The sequence below is a fragment of the Notolepis coatsorum genome, assembly GCF_963971535.1.
Source record: "Notolepis coatsorum genome assembly, chromosome: 10".
NCBI classification, from domain to species: Eukaryota; Metazoa; Chordata; class Actinopteri; order Aulopiformes; family Paralepididae; genus Notolepis; species Notolepis coatsorum.
This window is the reverse complement of record NC_140174.1, coordinates 38,869,256-38,886,940: the sequence shown is the minus strand read 5'-3', so window position 1 is coordinate 38,886,940 and position 17,685 is coordinate 38,869,256. Positions and strand designations below refer to the sequence as shown.

The window sequence follows — 17,685 nt, the reverse complement described above, 5'->3', positions numbered from 1 at the left end:
AGGAAGCGGTTTGCGAGTTGCGACTGATCTCAAAATGAGATTAGATTAAAATGTATTGTTACCGGTATTATACAGCACAAGTACAATACACCATCCAACCAGAGAGGATATGCATTTAATGCTCCAGAAATAAATACATATAAATAAACGGCTTAGCGAGGCAGCTTTAGCGCACGTCCGAGCGCGCACACACACGACACACGCATACACATTTGAATACTTTATTTGGTTCCACAAATTATATTACATAAACAGGGAATCAAATATATCGGGGTGGGATCGATTGCCTTTGATTTGCGGTGTTGCCAGAGGTATGCCAGACGTGAGTTTCGTTGCATAACGGAGAATATTCCATTATTGAAAAAACGCTGATCAGAATTGACACCAGTCTGCCCCACTTCTCTGCGCCTCCGGGAGTAACAGCAAAGTTAGGTCTTACCTGGAGCAGTTTTGTGTTCAGTGTCCCCCTGTACGCTCTATCATGTCTCTGGAAAGTAATCCACTCGCAATCTGACATTGGTTGCACACACACACACACACACGCACGCACGACTCACGACTCAGTGCATGTGTGTGTGTGCGACCAATGTCAGATTGCGAGTGGATTACTTTGAATGAATGAGAATGTAAACAAAGCACGCGTCACGTTGAAATCACTGACTGCGCCCAGAGAGGAGTGGTTAGGCAAAAAATAGTTCAGAGTATATTTGCTTAGAAAACGTAATTGTCGAATTCAATTATTTTTTATTTCTCCACGTGGTAAATACACAGGTCACAACATGTTTACAGGAAAGTTTTGGAGTTGTATTTGGAGTGTATTTCGTGACTGGAGGGCACTGTAGGGAACGTCAGGGTACAAATCTGACCCACTTCCAGTGATGAAGCTAAGCTACGCTAACGGAGCGGCTGTTCCCTAAGCCTAATGCATGCACAGAGACAAAAAAGGTATGTATCTTCTTGTCTAACTCCAGGGAAGATGTTAAATAAGCTAATTTCCCAAAATGTTGGAGTTTTCCTTTAACTTGCTTTCCACTTTGAAAAGGTGGTATCCATGTTCTGCTCACTACTGAGTTAAGTTTTCTGTTTATTACTTTATTCCAAACAAAGCGCTGCCAGTGACATAAAAGCTGTCATGTCCTGTGCACACAAAGTGATTTCCTGTGGCCCTTTCCTACCAACACAGGCAAATGTAAAAAGCGTTAATGAACTGTGTACTGTGTATCAGTCGGCGATAGAGAGTAGCAAAACAAGACATTTATTTTAGGGCTGTCAGTTTATCGTGTTAATTAGATTAATTAATTACACAGCAAATTATAGCGTTATGAAAATTAACTCAAAATTAATAAAAAATAACAATTTTTTTTTATTACATTTCTTTTTGATTGCATGTTTTTGGTATCTGATTCTAGGGACATCTACTGTATGGATCTCAGGGCATGTATTCCCATTTCCCAGTGTCAGAAATACTGTCTGTTACTAGGCTTGAGTAAATTGTAATGAACCAAATGAGAATATCAATTCAATTTTTATTTTATTTTTGACTGTGAATAACACCATGCTCAAATGTACCGGACCTGAAAATCTAAGCAAATGAATAAAGGGAAAGTCAAGTCAAGAGTTTTATTTGTCACGGCATACAAGGCATACAGTGAAATGCGGGTGGTCATGCCCGCAGCGATTGTGCAATAATACAAGTAATAAGAATAAGACATAACGGGTATAATGTACATAAAGTTTAAAAAATGCATGGTAAAAGACATGCTAAGGTCCTGCAATACAGTGTTAAGCTATGGATACACTACTATACAATACTATATACAATATACAGTTATACTACCGTATATGTCCTTATGCTATCTTGCTATATCCATCTATTTCTATACAAGAACCACTCCTGTTCTTTTTTTTATTTTTTAAAGTGAAATTTACATTGGTAAAGTGACCGCTTAGTGTGAGCGTGTACAGCATGTGTGTGTGTGTGTTCATGCTAAAGTGACTCTTAGTGTGTGAGCGTATACAGTATGTGTGTTGTGTGTGTGCTCATGTGTGCTTGTGTGTGGAGAGTTCAGTGTTCAAGACTCTGATGGCGGGGAAGAAGCTGAGCCGAAGTCTCTCTGTTCTAGTTGCTGGTGTGCGCAGGCGTTTGCCTGACCGCAGCAGCTTGAACAGGCTGTTGTTGGGGTGGTGAGGGTCTTTCATTATTCTGCAGGCTCTGGATTTGCACCTCTTGTTATATAAGTCCTGCAGGGGTGGTACGTGGTAGTGCAATACCCGTAGTACGCTCAGCTGAGTGCACCACTCTCTGTGGGGCCTTCTTGTCCTGTGCCTTGCTGTTTCCATACCAGGCAGTGATGTTTCCAGTCAAGATGCTCTCTACAACTCCGGAGTAGAAGGACTGGAGTATCTTCCCCGATACTCTGAAGTTCCTTAACTGTCAGGTGGTAGAGGTGCTGCTTCGCCTTTTTTACGACTGAGTCTATGTGTGTTGTCCATGTCAGGTCCTCTGAGATGTGGACCCCCAGGTACTTAAAGCTGCTCACCCTGTCCAGTGTCCACGGTAGCCCCGTTTATCCACAGTGGTGTGTGTGTCCCCTGCTGTGTTCTCCTAAAATCCACGATCAGCTCCTTGGTTTGACCAATGTTCAGGAGCAGGCTGTTGTCCTGACAACAGCGTGCCAGTACATCAACCTCCTCCCAGTAGGCTTTCTCGTCGTTTTGTCAGAGATCAGCCCCACCACCACTGTGTCGTCCGCAAACTTCACTATGGAGTTGGAGCTGAACCTGGCTCATGTGTGTAGAGTGAATACAGCAGGGGGCTCAGAACACAGCCCTGGGGGGACCCGATACTCAGGATGATGGTGTTCTGACCCCCCACCCTGAGCGCCTGAGGCCTTTCACTCAGAAATTCCAGTATCCAGGCGCTCAGAGCGGAGCTCAGACCCAGCTCAATCAGCTTGTCCACCAGTCTGGTGGGGACTATGGTGTTGAACGCTGAGCTATAGTCAATGAACAACAGTCTCACATAGCCCCCCTTCTGGCTGTCTAGGTGAGAGAGGGTGTTGTGTAGTACCTGAGAGACCCCATCGTCAGTGGACCTGTTTGACCTGTATGCAAATTGCAAAGGGTTCATATCACTGGTGAGGGAGGCACAAATGTAATCCTTGACCAGCCTCTCAAAACATTTCATGACCACCGTGAGTGCCACCGGTCTGTACTAGTCATTAAGGCCTGCTGGAGAGGATATTTTTTTATGGTGGACACTTTGAAGCAGGCGGGTACCACGGACTCAGCCAGGGATAGATTGAATATGCTGGTGAACACTGGGGCTACCTGGTTAGCACAGGACTTAAGTATACGTCCTGTTATCCCATCTGGGCCAGCTGCTTTTCTGGTGTTCACCCTCCTCAATGCTCTTCTCACACTGTGTTCCGTCAATGAGAGAGTGCCCCCCGCCCCCCCCGCGGATGCCCGCCCCCCTCCACGATGGCCGGCGCGTCAGTGACGTCGTTAGCCGGTGAGCTAGCGTCGCCACTGTTTGCACCGAACCGCGCGTAAAAGGAGTTGAGTTGATCCGCGAGAGATGCGTCGGCACTCCCGATTGAGGGGGCGCTGACTTTGTAGTCAGTTATCGTCCGTAGTCCTCGCCATAAACCTCTTGTGTCGTTCTGGGCCATTTGTGCCTCCATCTTGCCAGCATATGTCCCCTTAGCAAGCTTTATGGCCTTGCGCAGAGTATAGACTGTAGCCTTATACTCATCCATATCTCCTGACGCTCTGCCCAGGTTATAAGCAGTGGTGCAAGCATTCAGGGCCACTCGGATAGTTTTGTCAACCCACGGTTTTTTGTTCGGGAAGATCCGAACCGTCTTCGTGGGTACAATGCTATCGGCTAGTGTTGTTATGAAACTGACAACAACATCAGCAAACTCACTGACGTCACTGGAGCTCGCCTGAAGCATCCCCCAGTCGACGTCATCGAGTGCGTCCTGTAGCGTGGCCTCTGATTGGTCGGACTACTTCTTTACCTCACATGACACACAACAGCGTCACGTGATCTCTGCCTGTAGGCCGGGTAGAGCAAGATGGCGTTATGATCCGATGTGCTTGTTGATCCAGCTAATGGAGGATCCGGTACTGCCTTGTAACCGGCTCTAAACGGGGTGTAACAATGATCCAGCGTATTTCCTCCCCTGGTGGTGCAAGCGATGTGCTGAAAGAAGTTTGGCATCACTTTCTTCAGATTGAAATCGCCGGCTATGATCATGGCTGCGTCTGGATGTTTGATCTGGTGATTGTTTAGATGGACCTGTAGATGATTAAACAGAAGGTTTTGTAGATACAGTACTGAACTCTGCCATCCGGACACATGCAATTTGAAATATGATTATAGAATATAAGATATCAGGCCTAAAATGGTTATGCAATTAAAATGCGATTAATTAGATTAATTAATTACAAATCCTGTAATTAATTAGATACATTTTTTTAATCGCCTGACGGCACTAATTTATTTATATGAAAACGTTCCGAGATTATAATTTTTAATTAAACAATGTAATGAAATGAAAACGACTATAAAGATCTTGATAATAAAAAAATTTAAAGGTGCACTATGCAGCTTTGGGAGAGACATTTGAAACTCAGAGAAGCTTGAAATCTGCCTGAAAAGTGTCCATTTCACTGTGGTTGTTTACAGTGGCCTGCAATTTTGTTTAGATTTATGATGACATAAGATAATAATTCCAAGGATTGTATTGTAAATATGTTTTGTACACTAATTGCAGCTTATGCAAAAGTCTAACAAACCCCCCCTCCCATGGAACTGCATAGTGCACCTTTAACCACAAACAAACTATATATAATAACCTGTTTTCCCATTTCTTGTGGAGTGGAGAGACGTCGGGTCGGAATATTATTCGTTTGAGTGTCAGGAGAAGTGGGGATGAGTGGCATATAGAATGACAGGGGAAGCACCCTGCACCCTTGCTGAATATTCATCCCACGCTGATGCACCTTATGATGAATACTACAAAAGCCTGTGATGGACAGTGTCTGATTTGTTTGTCCTCTTTTGTCTGTCTGCACCCCCCCCACACACACACACCCGAGCCCCCATATTTATGGATTTGGTTCATGGTTCATTTTTACACGGCCACATATCCCCGTTGCGGCGGTCAAAGCATGTTGTTTTATTACTCTGGACTTGAGTGGAACGGGGAATAGGAAGCTATAGTAGTGGTAAATCTGGTCGTGAGCTGTGGTGTTGCTGCCCCCACCCTCCCCCCACCCACTCTCCTGCTTGATTACTTTGTCAGGTTTGATGTGATGGATAGGCCTGTTTCAAGTCATGTGTTCAGTTCAGTTGATTTGATGCACTGTCTGCCGCTGATTTAAAGAGCCAGGCCCTCTTGCTATCTCAGCTATATCCACATCGTGCCCCGTCAACCCGCCTTCATTTGTTACACTCAAAGGAACACTTTATCATGTCAACCAGGTCATTACTTATGACAGCGTTTAGTCGGGCCTCCTTTGCCATAATATAAATGTCTTCTTAATAATAATAATAATAATAATCTTCATTTATATAGCACCTTTCATACACGGAGTGCAACTCAAAGTGCTTAACAGAGACACGTCTTCTTTAAACAAGTCAAGAAGAAACAACACAACAAGTCAAGAAAAAACAAGAATACCATAAGGTCCAAAAAATTATAATAAACTCAAAATAAATAAATTAATGCATGCATGCATGCAACACTCCCAGACATACCCCATGCGAAGGTAAGGAAAAACTCACTAAAACCTAACAATAGGAAAAAATGCACCACAGGCAATGTGGAGGAGAGAAACCTTAGAAGGGCCATTCAAGGGGGGATCTACCTTCTTGGATGTCAGTGATATTAGTGTTGCATGTTGCATTAAAAACAGGCGAACAGTTGGTAAGCATGCACTCATGTGTGTAGTGAAACACAGATGAGTGCATGCGATAGCAACTGAACATTTTGAAAAATTAAATATAGAGCTGATAGTGATAACAACTGAACATTTTATAAGATTAAAGATAGAACTGATAGCGGATCTAGTTGAGGCACAGGGGTGCGTCCTCCCGGGCTTAGGCTAAATCACCAGTTGAAGCTCCTAGTCCGGGGAACTTGTTGTCCCTATCTATCCCTTGCGCATTGATCCTTTGCATCTGCTCCAGGAAAGCCTGTTGTAATCAGCTGACATGGTCCCGACAACCTTGATGAAATTGCTCTGCGATTCTGACATTTGGTTGCCAATACGGCTGTAAATAAGTATGGCTAATATAATCTATTATAAAATATTGCCCTTAGTCTATGTAACGACGTGAAGGATGGTCAGTACAGTATGTTACACTTTGAACCTGCAGTATTATTATGAATGTAACGTTACTGATCGTCGGAGGCAAGATGTCTTTATATAAATACTATGTCATCTTCCAAATGCCTGTTTGAATGTTCTGAATGCAGTAGCAGTCTACTGTATGTAACAGTTGACTGTATATCTATCTGAATAAAGTAACGGTCTATGTAATAGTCAACTGTCTATCTATCTGAATTTAGTAACAGTTGAGTGTCTATCTGAATTTAGTAACAGTTGACTGTATATCTATCTGAATTTAGTAACAGTTGACTGTATATCTATCTGAATTTAGTAACAGTTGACTGTATATCTATCTGAATTAAGTAACAGTTGACTGTATATCTATCTGAATTAAGTAACAGTTGACTGTATATCTATCTGAATTTAGTAACAGTTGACTGTATATATATCTGAATTAAGTAACAGTTGACTGTATATCTATCTGAATTAAGTAACTGTCTACTGTATATCTATCTGAATGAAGTAACAGTTGACTGTATATCTATCTGAATGAAGTAACAGTTGACTGTATATCTATCTGAATGACTGTATATGTGTTTTACACCTGTATGTTAGGGATATATTTTTGTTAGGAAGCATTATTTGGATAGTTTGCACAAGATGGTTGCAACATCTGAGATTATTTCAATAGAGTATATTGCTTTTGACATTTGTATATAATCTCCCTTTTATTTGTGCTGTATATTTACTATTTCTGCTACAAAAAAAACACATCATGGCTCAATGTTTAACAACGTGGCCTTTGATATGGATAGAAGCTGTTCATTTTGATTATGCTATCGGTCTCAACCAATCAACCCAGACCGCTAATAATGTGACAGCTGAGCTTTTTGGCGAAAAACAAAGATAAACATGTTCTCTTTCTCTCTCCAAGGTCCTGGAGCCTGATGCCGCACAACATCTGTTTAGCTCGCTGCTGCCAGACATCGTGCAATTAGCACGGAGAGCAACTGAGCTGTGCACCAAGGTAAAAGTCCCGCCGCCAGCCCACAGACACTGAATCACTGGTCTGATACATAGCAGATTACAACAGCAGGTTGACCCCTAAAGGTCCGGATATGACATATAAACTTGGGAAATGGCAGGGGGGAAATGGGGAGGTCAAGGTGTCTGGTTACTGGTTATTGGTGGTCAGTTACAGCGCTGTTAGTCATCTGGTGCTTTGGCCAGCTGAGGACGGAAGGACATCGCACATATGCAGGAGGGACAGTCTCATTAAGATGTTCTGGGAATCTTGTCCGACAAACAGCAACAATCATCTGTTCGGTTAGTTTTACAACACTCCAGCATTCTTTCAAGAATGATCAACAACAGTTTGAATGGATTTAGCAAAAAGTGTATAAAACTCACTCACGCTAGGATGACGGCGCTTTTAAACTTGTGTTGAATCAATTATTTGGCAATTTCAGTGTTCTATCCTGTCCCATTAAGCAACAATCTGACCCGGACTGAAATGGTGTTCGTTCGTTGTGTTGCAGCATATCGAGCTGATTTCTGCCCCTGGGTCTGAGCTAACCTGGCAATAATGAGACAGAAAATTGAGCAGCTCGACTAAGATTGATTTTAAATGCCACTTCTGGTCCTCGGCACCTATTGCAATCTATGGCCTGTCTTTGAGGTAGCAATACAGAGATTGAATGTTTGGGCAAAGCGGAACAGGTTCCTTGCATTGCTCTTGTACCACCATCCACAAATTGGCAACTAGCTAGCTCGTTATGTTGTGTATTGGTCAGCACTGGAGAGGGCTGCAGCTAGTCATTATCAGCTCAAATCTAAACTATGGTAATCTTTTTATCATTCATCTCGAACACTAATTTCTAAAAGGCTTGATTGTCCACTCGTGAAATGTGATGGCCATGTGCTGTAGCCCAGCATATATTAAACAGTCTATAGCCTTTATGCGGCAATCTCTCCAGTTTGTAATTACAGAATTGCCTATGTTCAGTGCAGTGTACAGCCATAATCCCTTAGGAGTACGGGCCACTTCAACTAACAATTGTAATTGTAATTACGGTGGCTGATTTTGAGAGAAGCCAGAAGTGGGGCCTAGATTAGTCCTGAGTCCCCTTTAGCATAAGCCAGCATCTTGTTTGGCAAATTGACAAAACAAATGATTTTGACCTTTCTCTCAAAACTCTTTCCTCCCTCCCTCGCTCCCTCCAGCCGATACCGCTCCTTAAGGAAGGGATGAACCACTCTGTCACCATGTCTCAGGAGCAGGCGGCGTGCCTCCTGGCCAACGCCTTCCTCTGCACCTTCCCTCGACGCAACTCCAGGAAGGAGTACCCCAACTACCCAGAGATCAACTTCTCCAGGTGCGAGTCTTTTTAAGTTACGCATGTCGTCTCTTCACTGAGTCCTGGTTCTGCGGTTCACTTTCCTCTAGTTCTGTGTGTGACATCTCATCTCATTTCCACCAGGGGGCACTAGTGTCTTTGCTTTCCTCACTAATCACTTTTTACCCTGATCTGTTCTCTAGGAATTCATTCAATAGGACTTTTATATGTAGTAGGATTTAATACCTGCATTTCTGGAAGAGTTATAATGGCCGGTCATAAATGATGAAAATGCTTCATGGAGAGTTACAGTCAGTTCAACTGCCTCAGTTACACTGTGCTATCAGATATATATATATATATATATATATATATAATTCACAACAAACAGACGTGAAAGATTATATATATATACGCAGTTCAGTTACAATTCAATATGGCCCGGTGTAAGAGTCCCTGTGTCTTATTTCATTTCATTATCAAGCGCGGTGCAGACATTTCCTTGAGCCTGGCATGCCAAGCAGTAGCAGACTCTAACGTTGGTCTGACTTAGGTATTTAGTGAGGATAGCTGTGCATTGCTGCTTCTTTCCAAAGCAGGTAGAGCTTATTTCTAGCTCTCTTGAGGTACGGATGAAACACATTTCATTGTTTGTGTGTTTTAAAAGGAGAGTGGGCCATTAAGAAATTACGAAATGAGAACATCTGAAAAGAAAACGACTATTGATCGACTAACAAAGTCTTTGTTGACTAAAGCCAAACAGAGGGGGGGGGGGGCAGCCCTATTTGAACCCTTGCCCTGAAGAACCATATACATTTGTTTTGAATCTTTTTTGGACTGCCTGTGTATTTGCAATTTTAAAATAAATCCAAATCACTTGGGAGTGTGAATGTGATATATCACCAGAAAGTACTCAGCATCTAACTGTTAATGAACACAACACTCTAACTTATCATCTTTGGATAATAAAGTACTCAACCTCTACTGTCTTTAACTATGAATGAACACAACACTCTAACTTACCATCTTTAGATAATAAACTACTCAACCTCTACTGTCTTTAACTATGAATGAACACAACACTCTAATTTACCATCTTTAGATAATAAACTACTCAACCTCTACTGTCTTTAACTATGAATGAACACAACACTAACTTACCATCTTTAGATAATAAAGTTTGAAAACATTGTTCCCCTGAAAACGTCAAACTGACTGATATGGTTCTTCGTCTGAGGTGCTCAATATTGATATAATAGGAATTATAAGACTGATGCAGACGCATGCACGGGTATAGGTTTTAACAGGCAGAAAGGTTTTTCCAGAGGCAGAAAACGGAACCAACACACCCATCAGACGGCACTCGGCTATATCCATTTATTGTACGCTTAATTGATTTTCTCTGAGATCGACAAACAGTTGGTTTAACTCTAATCCGCCCCTCATCACGCTTTATACCCCATTCTGGGACATTTCACATCCATTCATTGACCTTTACAGATTGAGCCGCCGCCACTGGCCACTCTGTCTCGTTTGACCGTTGACGGTTTCAGCTTGCAGTACAGTACATGATTCCAGATGACCTTTGTGTTCCCTTCACACACACTTTAATGAATTCATTAATTAATGGTTTAATACATTTTGGTGATACAAGTGTTCAAATTAAAGGTGGGTAGAGTTGCTGATCACAGTAATGCCAACATAAAAAAAATATAATAATACAATTATAAAATGTAAAAAGTAAAAATACTAATCTAATGTTTATCTAAAAACACCCCATTTTCATGTAACTTGCATACATTTTGTAATACATAATATAATGTGTTCTATGAATAGCACTCATAAAGATGTATGTGTATATTTAGCTAAATCTATGGAGTTTCTATGTTCACCAAAAAACAATGCTGATTTATTTTGCACACACTGATTTATTTTGTACATCTCACACACGCCAAAAAAACATTTTTGGACACATTCATTTAGTTTTGACAGTTATTGAGAGTAAATGAGTTTTAATGTGGCCACCAGTTATGTCATCAGGGACATTGAATCCTTGTATTGCGTAAATTACAGCTCAATGAAATGATATAGCAGTCCCTATAAAACAAGGTATTGCTATTTTTTCATCTACATCAATTCATGGACCTGTAATTAACCCAAGCATGTCCCCGATGACATCACAGGTGGTCATATTCAATACTCATTCACTCTCAATAACTGTCAAAACTAAATCAATGTGTACAAATTTAATTTTTTTTAGTTTTCGGATGTGTGAGATTATGTGCAAAATAAACCAGCATTGTTGGTGAAGTGCCCTTTTAAAAGACATTCCCGCCTGATCTGATGTCCTTCAGAGGGAACCGTCAGAGCCGTCAGTGAGGATTGTCGTTTGGGCTCTTTTTGTTGTGCCCATTATGGGATTAGTTTAACGCAGAACCCCCGCCCTCCTCTCCGAGGCAGCCTGATCAGCGGGTCCCGCACCATGACGGATCTCTGCACGGCAGCGTCCCCCGCATCTCTGTTGGCATTGCAGTGTAATTACCTAAATGGACGGGGGAATTAGATTAACATTGACTGAGATGGCTGCTCTGATAATGGAGAAGGCCATTGGCTGTTTGGCAACAGCGGTCCCTACCATCAGTATTTCATTCAGACACAGGCTTTGCTGAGGAGGAAAGCAGTGCCAGATTATGGACATGTAATCAAACATGTGTAGTTATCAAACACATTTCATAAACGGTACAATTTCATTGTACATATTTTCTTGGCCCAACTTATTATGTTTATTTTTATTTCTTTATATTATTTGGAGTCGTGCGGTTTATTTTTCTTCCCAGCTTTGGAGTAGAGCAGTTGCTTACAAGCAGACTTTTAAGACGTCTTTATTTGTCATGCAGATGAACATGTGCAAGATGGTGACACACACACACGCACGCACGCACGCACGCACGCACGCACGCACGCACGCACGCACGCATTGGATTGCTGATGAAATGCCTCTCTGCGCTTGACCCATCCCCCCCCCCCCAAGGGCAGCCGGGAGCAGACATGGGCTGTGGCGTGGGCCGCACCCCGGGGACCAATCCAAGTGCTCCTGTCTGTCTTCGTCAGGGACGACGCGACAGCGTTAGCGATATGTTCTGCATGTTTTTCCATTTCTGGAGGGGAAACCCTTGTGAGCACGGGGAGAACATGCAAACTCCACATAGAAAGGCCCCGGAGACCCGGTAACCTGGTCCCCAAGCGGGGAATCGAACCCAGGACCTTCTTGCTGTGACGAGACAGTGTTAACCACTACACCTGGTCCTGATTATGGCACCGCTAAGACCGGCCGCCGTTCTGTTAGCGGTGCCATAATCAGGACCAGGTGTAGTGGTTAACACTGTTTTATAGTTTTAAGAGTTTTATTTGCACCAACTGTTGGTGCATTAAATGTGTATGACCGTCAGTCACTCATTGACATTGGATTAAGGAAAACTTACCGACTGGATTGCTCTCTTGATCGGATTGCTGAACAACAACAGTGGCCAGCGGAGATCCTTTGTTGCGGCCGACGCAAGGAAAAGGGGAGACGGCGAGGAAGGAGAGCTGGGGTCCGAAAAACGGATTGAGATCCAGGCGACACAGAACCACATTGCCCAGCATATTGTTGGCCAATGTGTAATCAATAGGAAACAAACTGGACGACATCAGAGCACGGATTCAATTCCAGAGGGACATTCGGGACTGCAACGTCCTTTGTTTCACCGAGACTTGGTTGACTCCGGATGTCCCAAACCATGCAATAGAACCGGCAGATCACTTCTTCGTTTTCCGCAAGGACCGAACGGCAGAAGAATCACTAAAGACGAGAGGAGGCGGCATAGCTTTCATGGTAAACAAGGAGTGGTGCGATCCAGGCAACGCAAAGGAATTGTCTAACCACTGCTCCCCAGACCTGGAGTTTATCACCATCAAATGCCGATCCTTCTTTCTCCCGAGGGAGTTAACGTCCATCATCATGATCGGAGTGTACATTCCACCACAAGCAAACACTGGGGTCGCACTCTCGAAGCTACACGACGAGGTAAACAAACTACAGATAGCTAACATTGACGCTGCCATTTTGGCTCTGGGCGATTTCAACAGCACAAGTCTTAAAAAGGTGTTGCCGAATTTCTATCAGCATGTGACCTGTCCCACCAGAGGCGAGAACATATTAAACCATGTATACTCGCAATTTAAGAACGGGTACAAGGCACAGGCTCTTAGTCCATTCGGCAAGTCGGACCACGCCGCCATCTTTCTTTTGCCAAAGTATAAACAGAGCCTTAAGCGCGCGCCGGTAGTATCGCGAGAGGTTAAGCGTTGGACTGTGACGTCAGAGGAGACACTCCAGGCTGCACTGGAATGCACAGACTGGAGTGTGTTCCGACGTGATAACACAGCCAATATTAACGAATACACTGAAACGGTGCTTGACTTTGTCTGTACTCTGGTAGAAGAAACAATCCCCTCTACCACAATTAGAATTTACCCAAATCAAAAGCCCTGGGTAGATAAATCCGTCCGTGAGGCTCTGAAAGTGCGCACCTCAGCCTACAACGCCGGGCTTGTGACAGGCAACATGAATGAACACAAGACGGCGAGACTCTAGACGAGAACAGGCTGACTCTAGAGGTATGTGGCAGGGCCTCAGAACGATGACAGATTACAAAGGCACCTCCCTCAAACTGAACAGTGACATCTCCTTAGCAAATGATCTCAATACCTTCTATGCGAGGTTTGAGGCTGTGAATAACAACACCAGCCTACAAACCACTGCAATGGAGGGGGGGGGCGGCGCTGCTGATGGAGATTCAGTGTTCAGAATAACAGAACATGAGGTGAGGAGGACCTTTAAGAAAGTGAAAGTGAGTCTGTGCCGACCAACTGGCCCCGGTATTCACTGACATCTTTAACCTGTCCTTAGAACAGGCTGTCATCCCCACCTGTCTGAAGAAGTCCACCATCATCCCTGTACCCAAAAAATCTACGCCCGCTTGCCTCAACGACTACCGCCCTGTAGCTCTCACCTCCATAGCCATGAAGTGCTTTGAGAAGCTAGTGAAGGGCTACATCTGTTCCTCCCTCCCCATCAACCTGGACCCCCTGCAATTTGCATACCGCCCTAACAGGTCCACGGAGGACGCCATAGCCCATGTGCTGCACACAGCAGCATCACACCTGGACAAGAGGCAGGGGAACTATGTGAGAATGCTGTTCATCGACTACAACTCAGCATTCAATACCAAAGTCCCCTCCAAACTCATAGCCAAGCTCAGGGACCTGGGCTTGAACTATGACCTCTGCCAGTGGGTCTTGGACTTCCTGACGGGCAGACCCCAGGTGGTAAGAGCAGGCAACTGCACCTCCTCATCCATCACGCTCAACATAGGGGCCCCCCAGGGCTGTGTTCTGAGCCCCCTCCTCTACTCCCTGTACACACATGACTGTGTGGCACAGCGGAACGACAACACAATCATCAAATTAGCTGATGACACAGTAGTGGTGGGCCTGATCTTTGCCAACGACGAGAGGGCCTACCTGGAAGAGGTAGAGAATCTGTCACAGTGGTGTCAGGAGAACTGCCTCTCCCTGAACGTCAGCAAAACAAAAGAGATGATTGTGGACTTCAGGAGGTCGGGGGTCAGGGACTACAGCCCCCTCAGCATCGACGGGGCACCGGTTGAGAGAGTGAACAGTTTTAAGTACCTTGGAGCCCACATATCCGAGGACTTGACATGGACCACACACATTGACAGTGTTGTGAAGAAGGCACGACAACGCCTCTACTTCCTCAGGCGCCTAAGGAAGTTCCAAGTCAGTCAGAAGATCCTTAAGAACTTCTACTCATGTACAATAGAGAGCATCCTGACTGGCAATATCACCTCCTGGTTTGGGAATAGCACCGCACAAGACCGAAGCAGACTACAGAGAGTGGCACGTTCAGCCGAACGCACAATTGGAGGGGGGCTTCCCACTCTCCAAGACATTTACAACAAGCGGTGCAGGGGTAAGGCTAAGAGAATTATTAAGGACTCCAGCCACCCAAACAACTGCCTCTTTGAACTGCTGCGGTCAGGCAAGCGATACCGGAGTCTCATGGCAAGCACAGAAAGACTCAGAAGAAGCTTCTATCCCCAGGCCATCAGGTTGCTCAACGAACAATAACACTATGCAACAACCATCAAATGCACTCACAACACAACACACACAACACACACATCCATATACGCACACACTCACTTTAAACAAACAACACACTGCAGCACCCACTCTCCACACTTTAGAACACCTAGACACACTTTATATTTATTGGTAAAGGATTTGCACTACAACCCATACCTCAGTACACCTTACTGTAAATTGTACCTCATCCCATTTCTGCTTTGCACTATATAGAATTGTATATTAGTATATTGCATAGTATATTGTATATTGTACGGTAACTCAGTTACTATCTTCTGCATCGAACATTGTACGTATGTATATACTGAACACTGTGTCTACGTACGTGACTTCTATTTTTACTTCTATTTTTACATGCTATACTATTTTATTTTATTTTATACTTATCTTTTGTCTAGCACAGTCTCTGGAGCGTAACAGAAAGAAGCATTTTGTATAAAAGTATTCTGTACTTCTGTATGACAACTATTAAACTAAACTAAGTAGATTATTGTGGCTGTGGATTATCAGTGGCTGCTTGCCACACTCCCAAAAAAAAGAGTAAGGAGTAAATTCACATTAAACCTTATACGAACATGGATAAGTTTAAACAAGAAGAAGAGAAGAAGGGGCGGCTACGTGGCGTAGTGGGCAAGGCGCTCGCCACGAAATGCTGGAGACGCTGGGCTCGTCAGTTCGAGCCCAGCGCTCCACATTTGCTTTCAGTTTAGCTGGTCGTCCGTACTAATACACATTGGCCGTATTACGGGGTGGGAAACTGATGGGTGGGGATCGGGCGTTGTGGTCAGCGACTCCTACAGGTCGGTTGGTGCGCCTGCGCAGTAGAATCAGGAAGTGTCGGGGGCAGCGTGAGCCTCCCACGCGTTACTCCTCGCCACTGAGAGATCGAGCTGCGCAGGTGAAAAGATGCGACTGCTGTTACCTCAAGTACCGGAGGGGACTTGTGCTATGTATGACTTAGTCCACATTGCAGCCGGCTTGTGGGTGGCAAGAAACAGCGTCCGTGACAGGGGAGGGTTGAATTGGATGATACGAAATTGGGATGGGAGAAAATATAGAAAATGGGAGAAAAAGTGGATAAAAAAAAACAAGAAGAAGAGAAGAAAAAAAAATTAATAAAAAAAAAACCTAGAATTGGAACTATTGCAAGAGAAGGGGGGGGTTAGGGTTATACTACCTATATGTGTATTGCATGCGTGTGCCGTACGTTCACCAGGCCGGAGGAGGGTGATGCTCCGCTGTGAAGTCCGTTGTTTCCTGTGATGTCACTATGGATAGAATCATGGCAGTTGAAACTTTCTACATGTGTACTGCATGCGTGTGCAGTGCGTCCACCAGGCCGGAGGAGGGCGATGCTCCGCTGTGAAGTCCGTTGTTTCCTGTGATGTCACTATGGATAGAATCATGGCAGTTGAAACTTTCTACATGTGTACTGCATGCGTGTGCAGTGCGTCCACCAGGCCGGAGGAGGGCGATGCTCCGCTGTGAAGTCCGTTGTTTCCTATGATTCGCATAGAGTAGAGGTCACAGAACCTTGCAGCATTGTCATAGTGCAATTTAGACCGCCGTGTCAGGAGAGGGCGCTGTGCAACAGCTCGTCTGACATTTTAGCGTACTAGTAGGTCAACAACAGATGAACAGCAGATGCTGACGCTGGCCGTAGACGCGACTATATGCCGTGTGTGTGGCTAGCAGAATGTAGCTGAAAATGTTGATGGATCCTTGAGGCCCAATAAAAATATGTACACACACACAGAATTAAAAAAAAAACGCTACACGGTCCCACAGAGGTATTAAGCCAAGTCATGACGAGGCGTAAGTGACACGCATAAAAGTCATAGATCATTTAAACAAAGCTAGCGCTTATCTCCCCAGCATATAGTGGATGTAGAAAAATATTATGCAATAGTTATACAAAACAGAACCGATCGACCCCCCCTTATGTCAGATGTCGAGAAACATTTAAATAACGCATCTAGGCGATACCCAACGTCACACAGTTAACCATATTTATAAAAACTGAGAAATAGAGAAGAGTATGACGCTGCTCGTCGTATTAGCCATAACGAAGTGCTAACGGCTCAAAAACAGGCTACTATCGCGTACCACGGAATGGTGAGGCCGGTGTCGTGGCCTCTTCATCCTGGGTCTTCAAGAAGGCAACGGCATCCTCAGGCGAAGGAATCGGTTTTCTCGCGCCGTTTTTGGTTGTGATGAAAAGCCTCGCAGGGTACTGAAGAGACGGCTTGAGACCTAGCTTGTAGAGGGGGCCCATGACATCTCTGTAGCGGGAACGCTGCTCCAAAGATTTGGAGTGGTTTCCCTTCGTATTCCAGCGTTCCCCTCCTCTTCCGTGCCTCCCGAATATTTTTTTCTTTTATTCGATAATGATGTAAACAAGCAATAACTGCTCTAGGCCTGGAGCTAGTTGTTGTTTTGGCGCCGGCCCTGTAACACCGGTCCAACTCGGGTGGCGTAGGAAGGATCTCTTTCCCCAGAATATTAGCCAGTACCTTTGCAAAAAAGTCACTGGGTTGGTCGCTATACACTGACTCATCCAGTCCTAATATGCAAATATTGGATCGGCGGCTACGGGACTCGACGCCGGTTAGCTTTAGCTTATCATTGCTTTCTTCTAGAGCCGTACATCTAGCCTCTAGCTCGTCCACCCTGCCAGTCCAAGTATTTAAGCCGTCTTCCACAGAGGTCAGACGCTCGGCATGGTCATTAACCCTTTATCTGCCAGGGATTATTCTGATTTTATACCCCTCTCTGCCACCACTGTAAGTCTATG

General features: G+C 44.4%; 1 protein-coding gene across 1 annotated transcript in view; it reads left to right on the top strand.

Moving 5' to 3' along the window:
- The window catches only part of LOC311235541 (poly(ADP-ribose) glycohydrolase), a gene marked incomplete at its 5' end in the record, with an annotated part of 139,224 nt that overhangs the window by 29,824 nt on the left and 91,715 nt on the right, over window positions 1-17,685 (top strand). Inside the window, 2 exons of the mRNA XM_084323009.1 lie at window positions 7,280-7,372; window positions 8,569-8,720. Coding sequence (XP_084179135.1) covers window positions 7,280-7,372; window positions 8,569-8,720 — 245 coding nt within the window. The remainder of the gene's footprint in view (window positions 1-7,279; window positions 7,373-8,568; window positions 8,721-17,685) is intronic.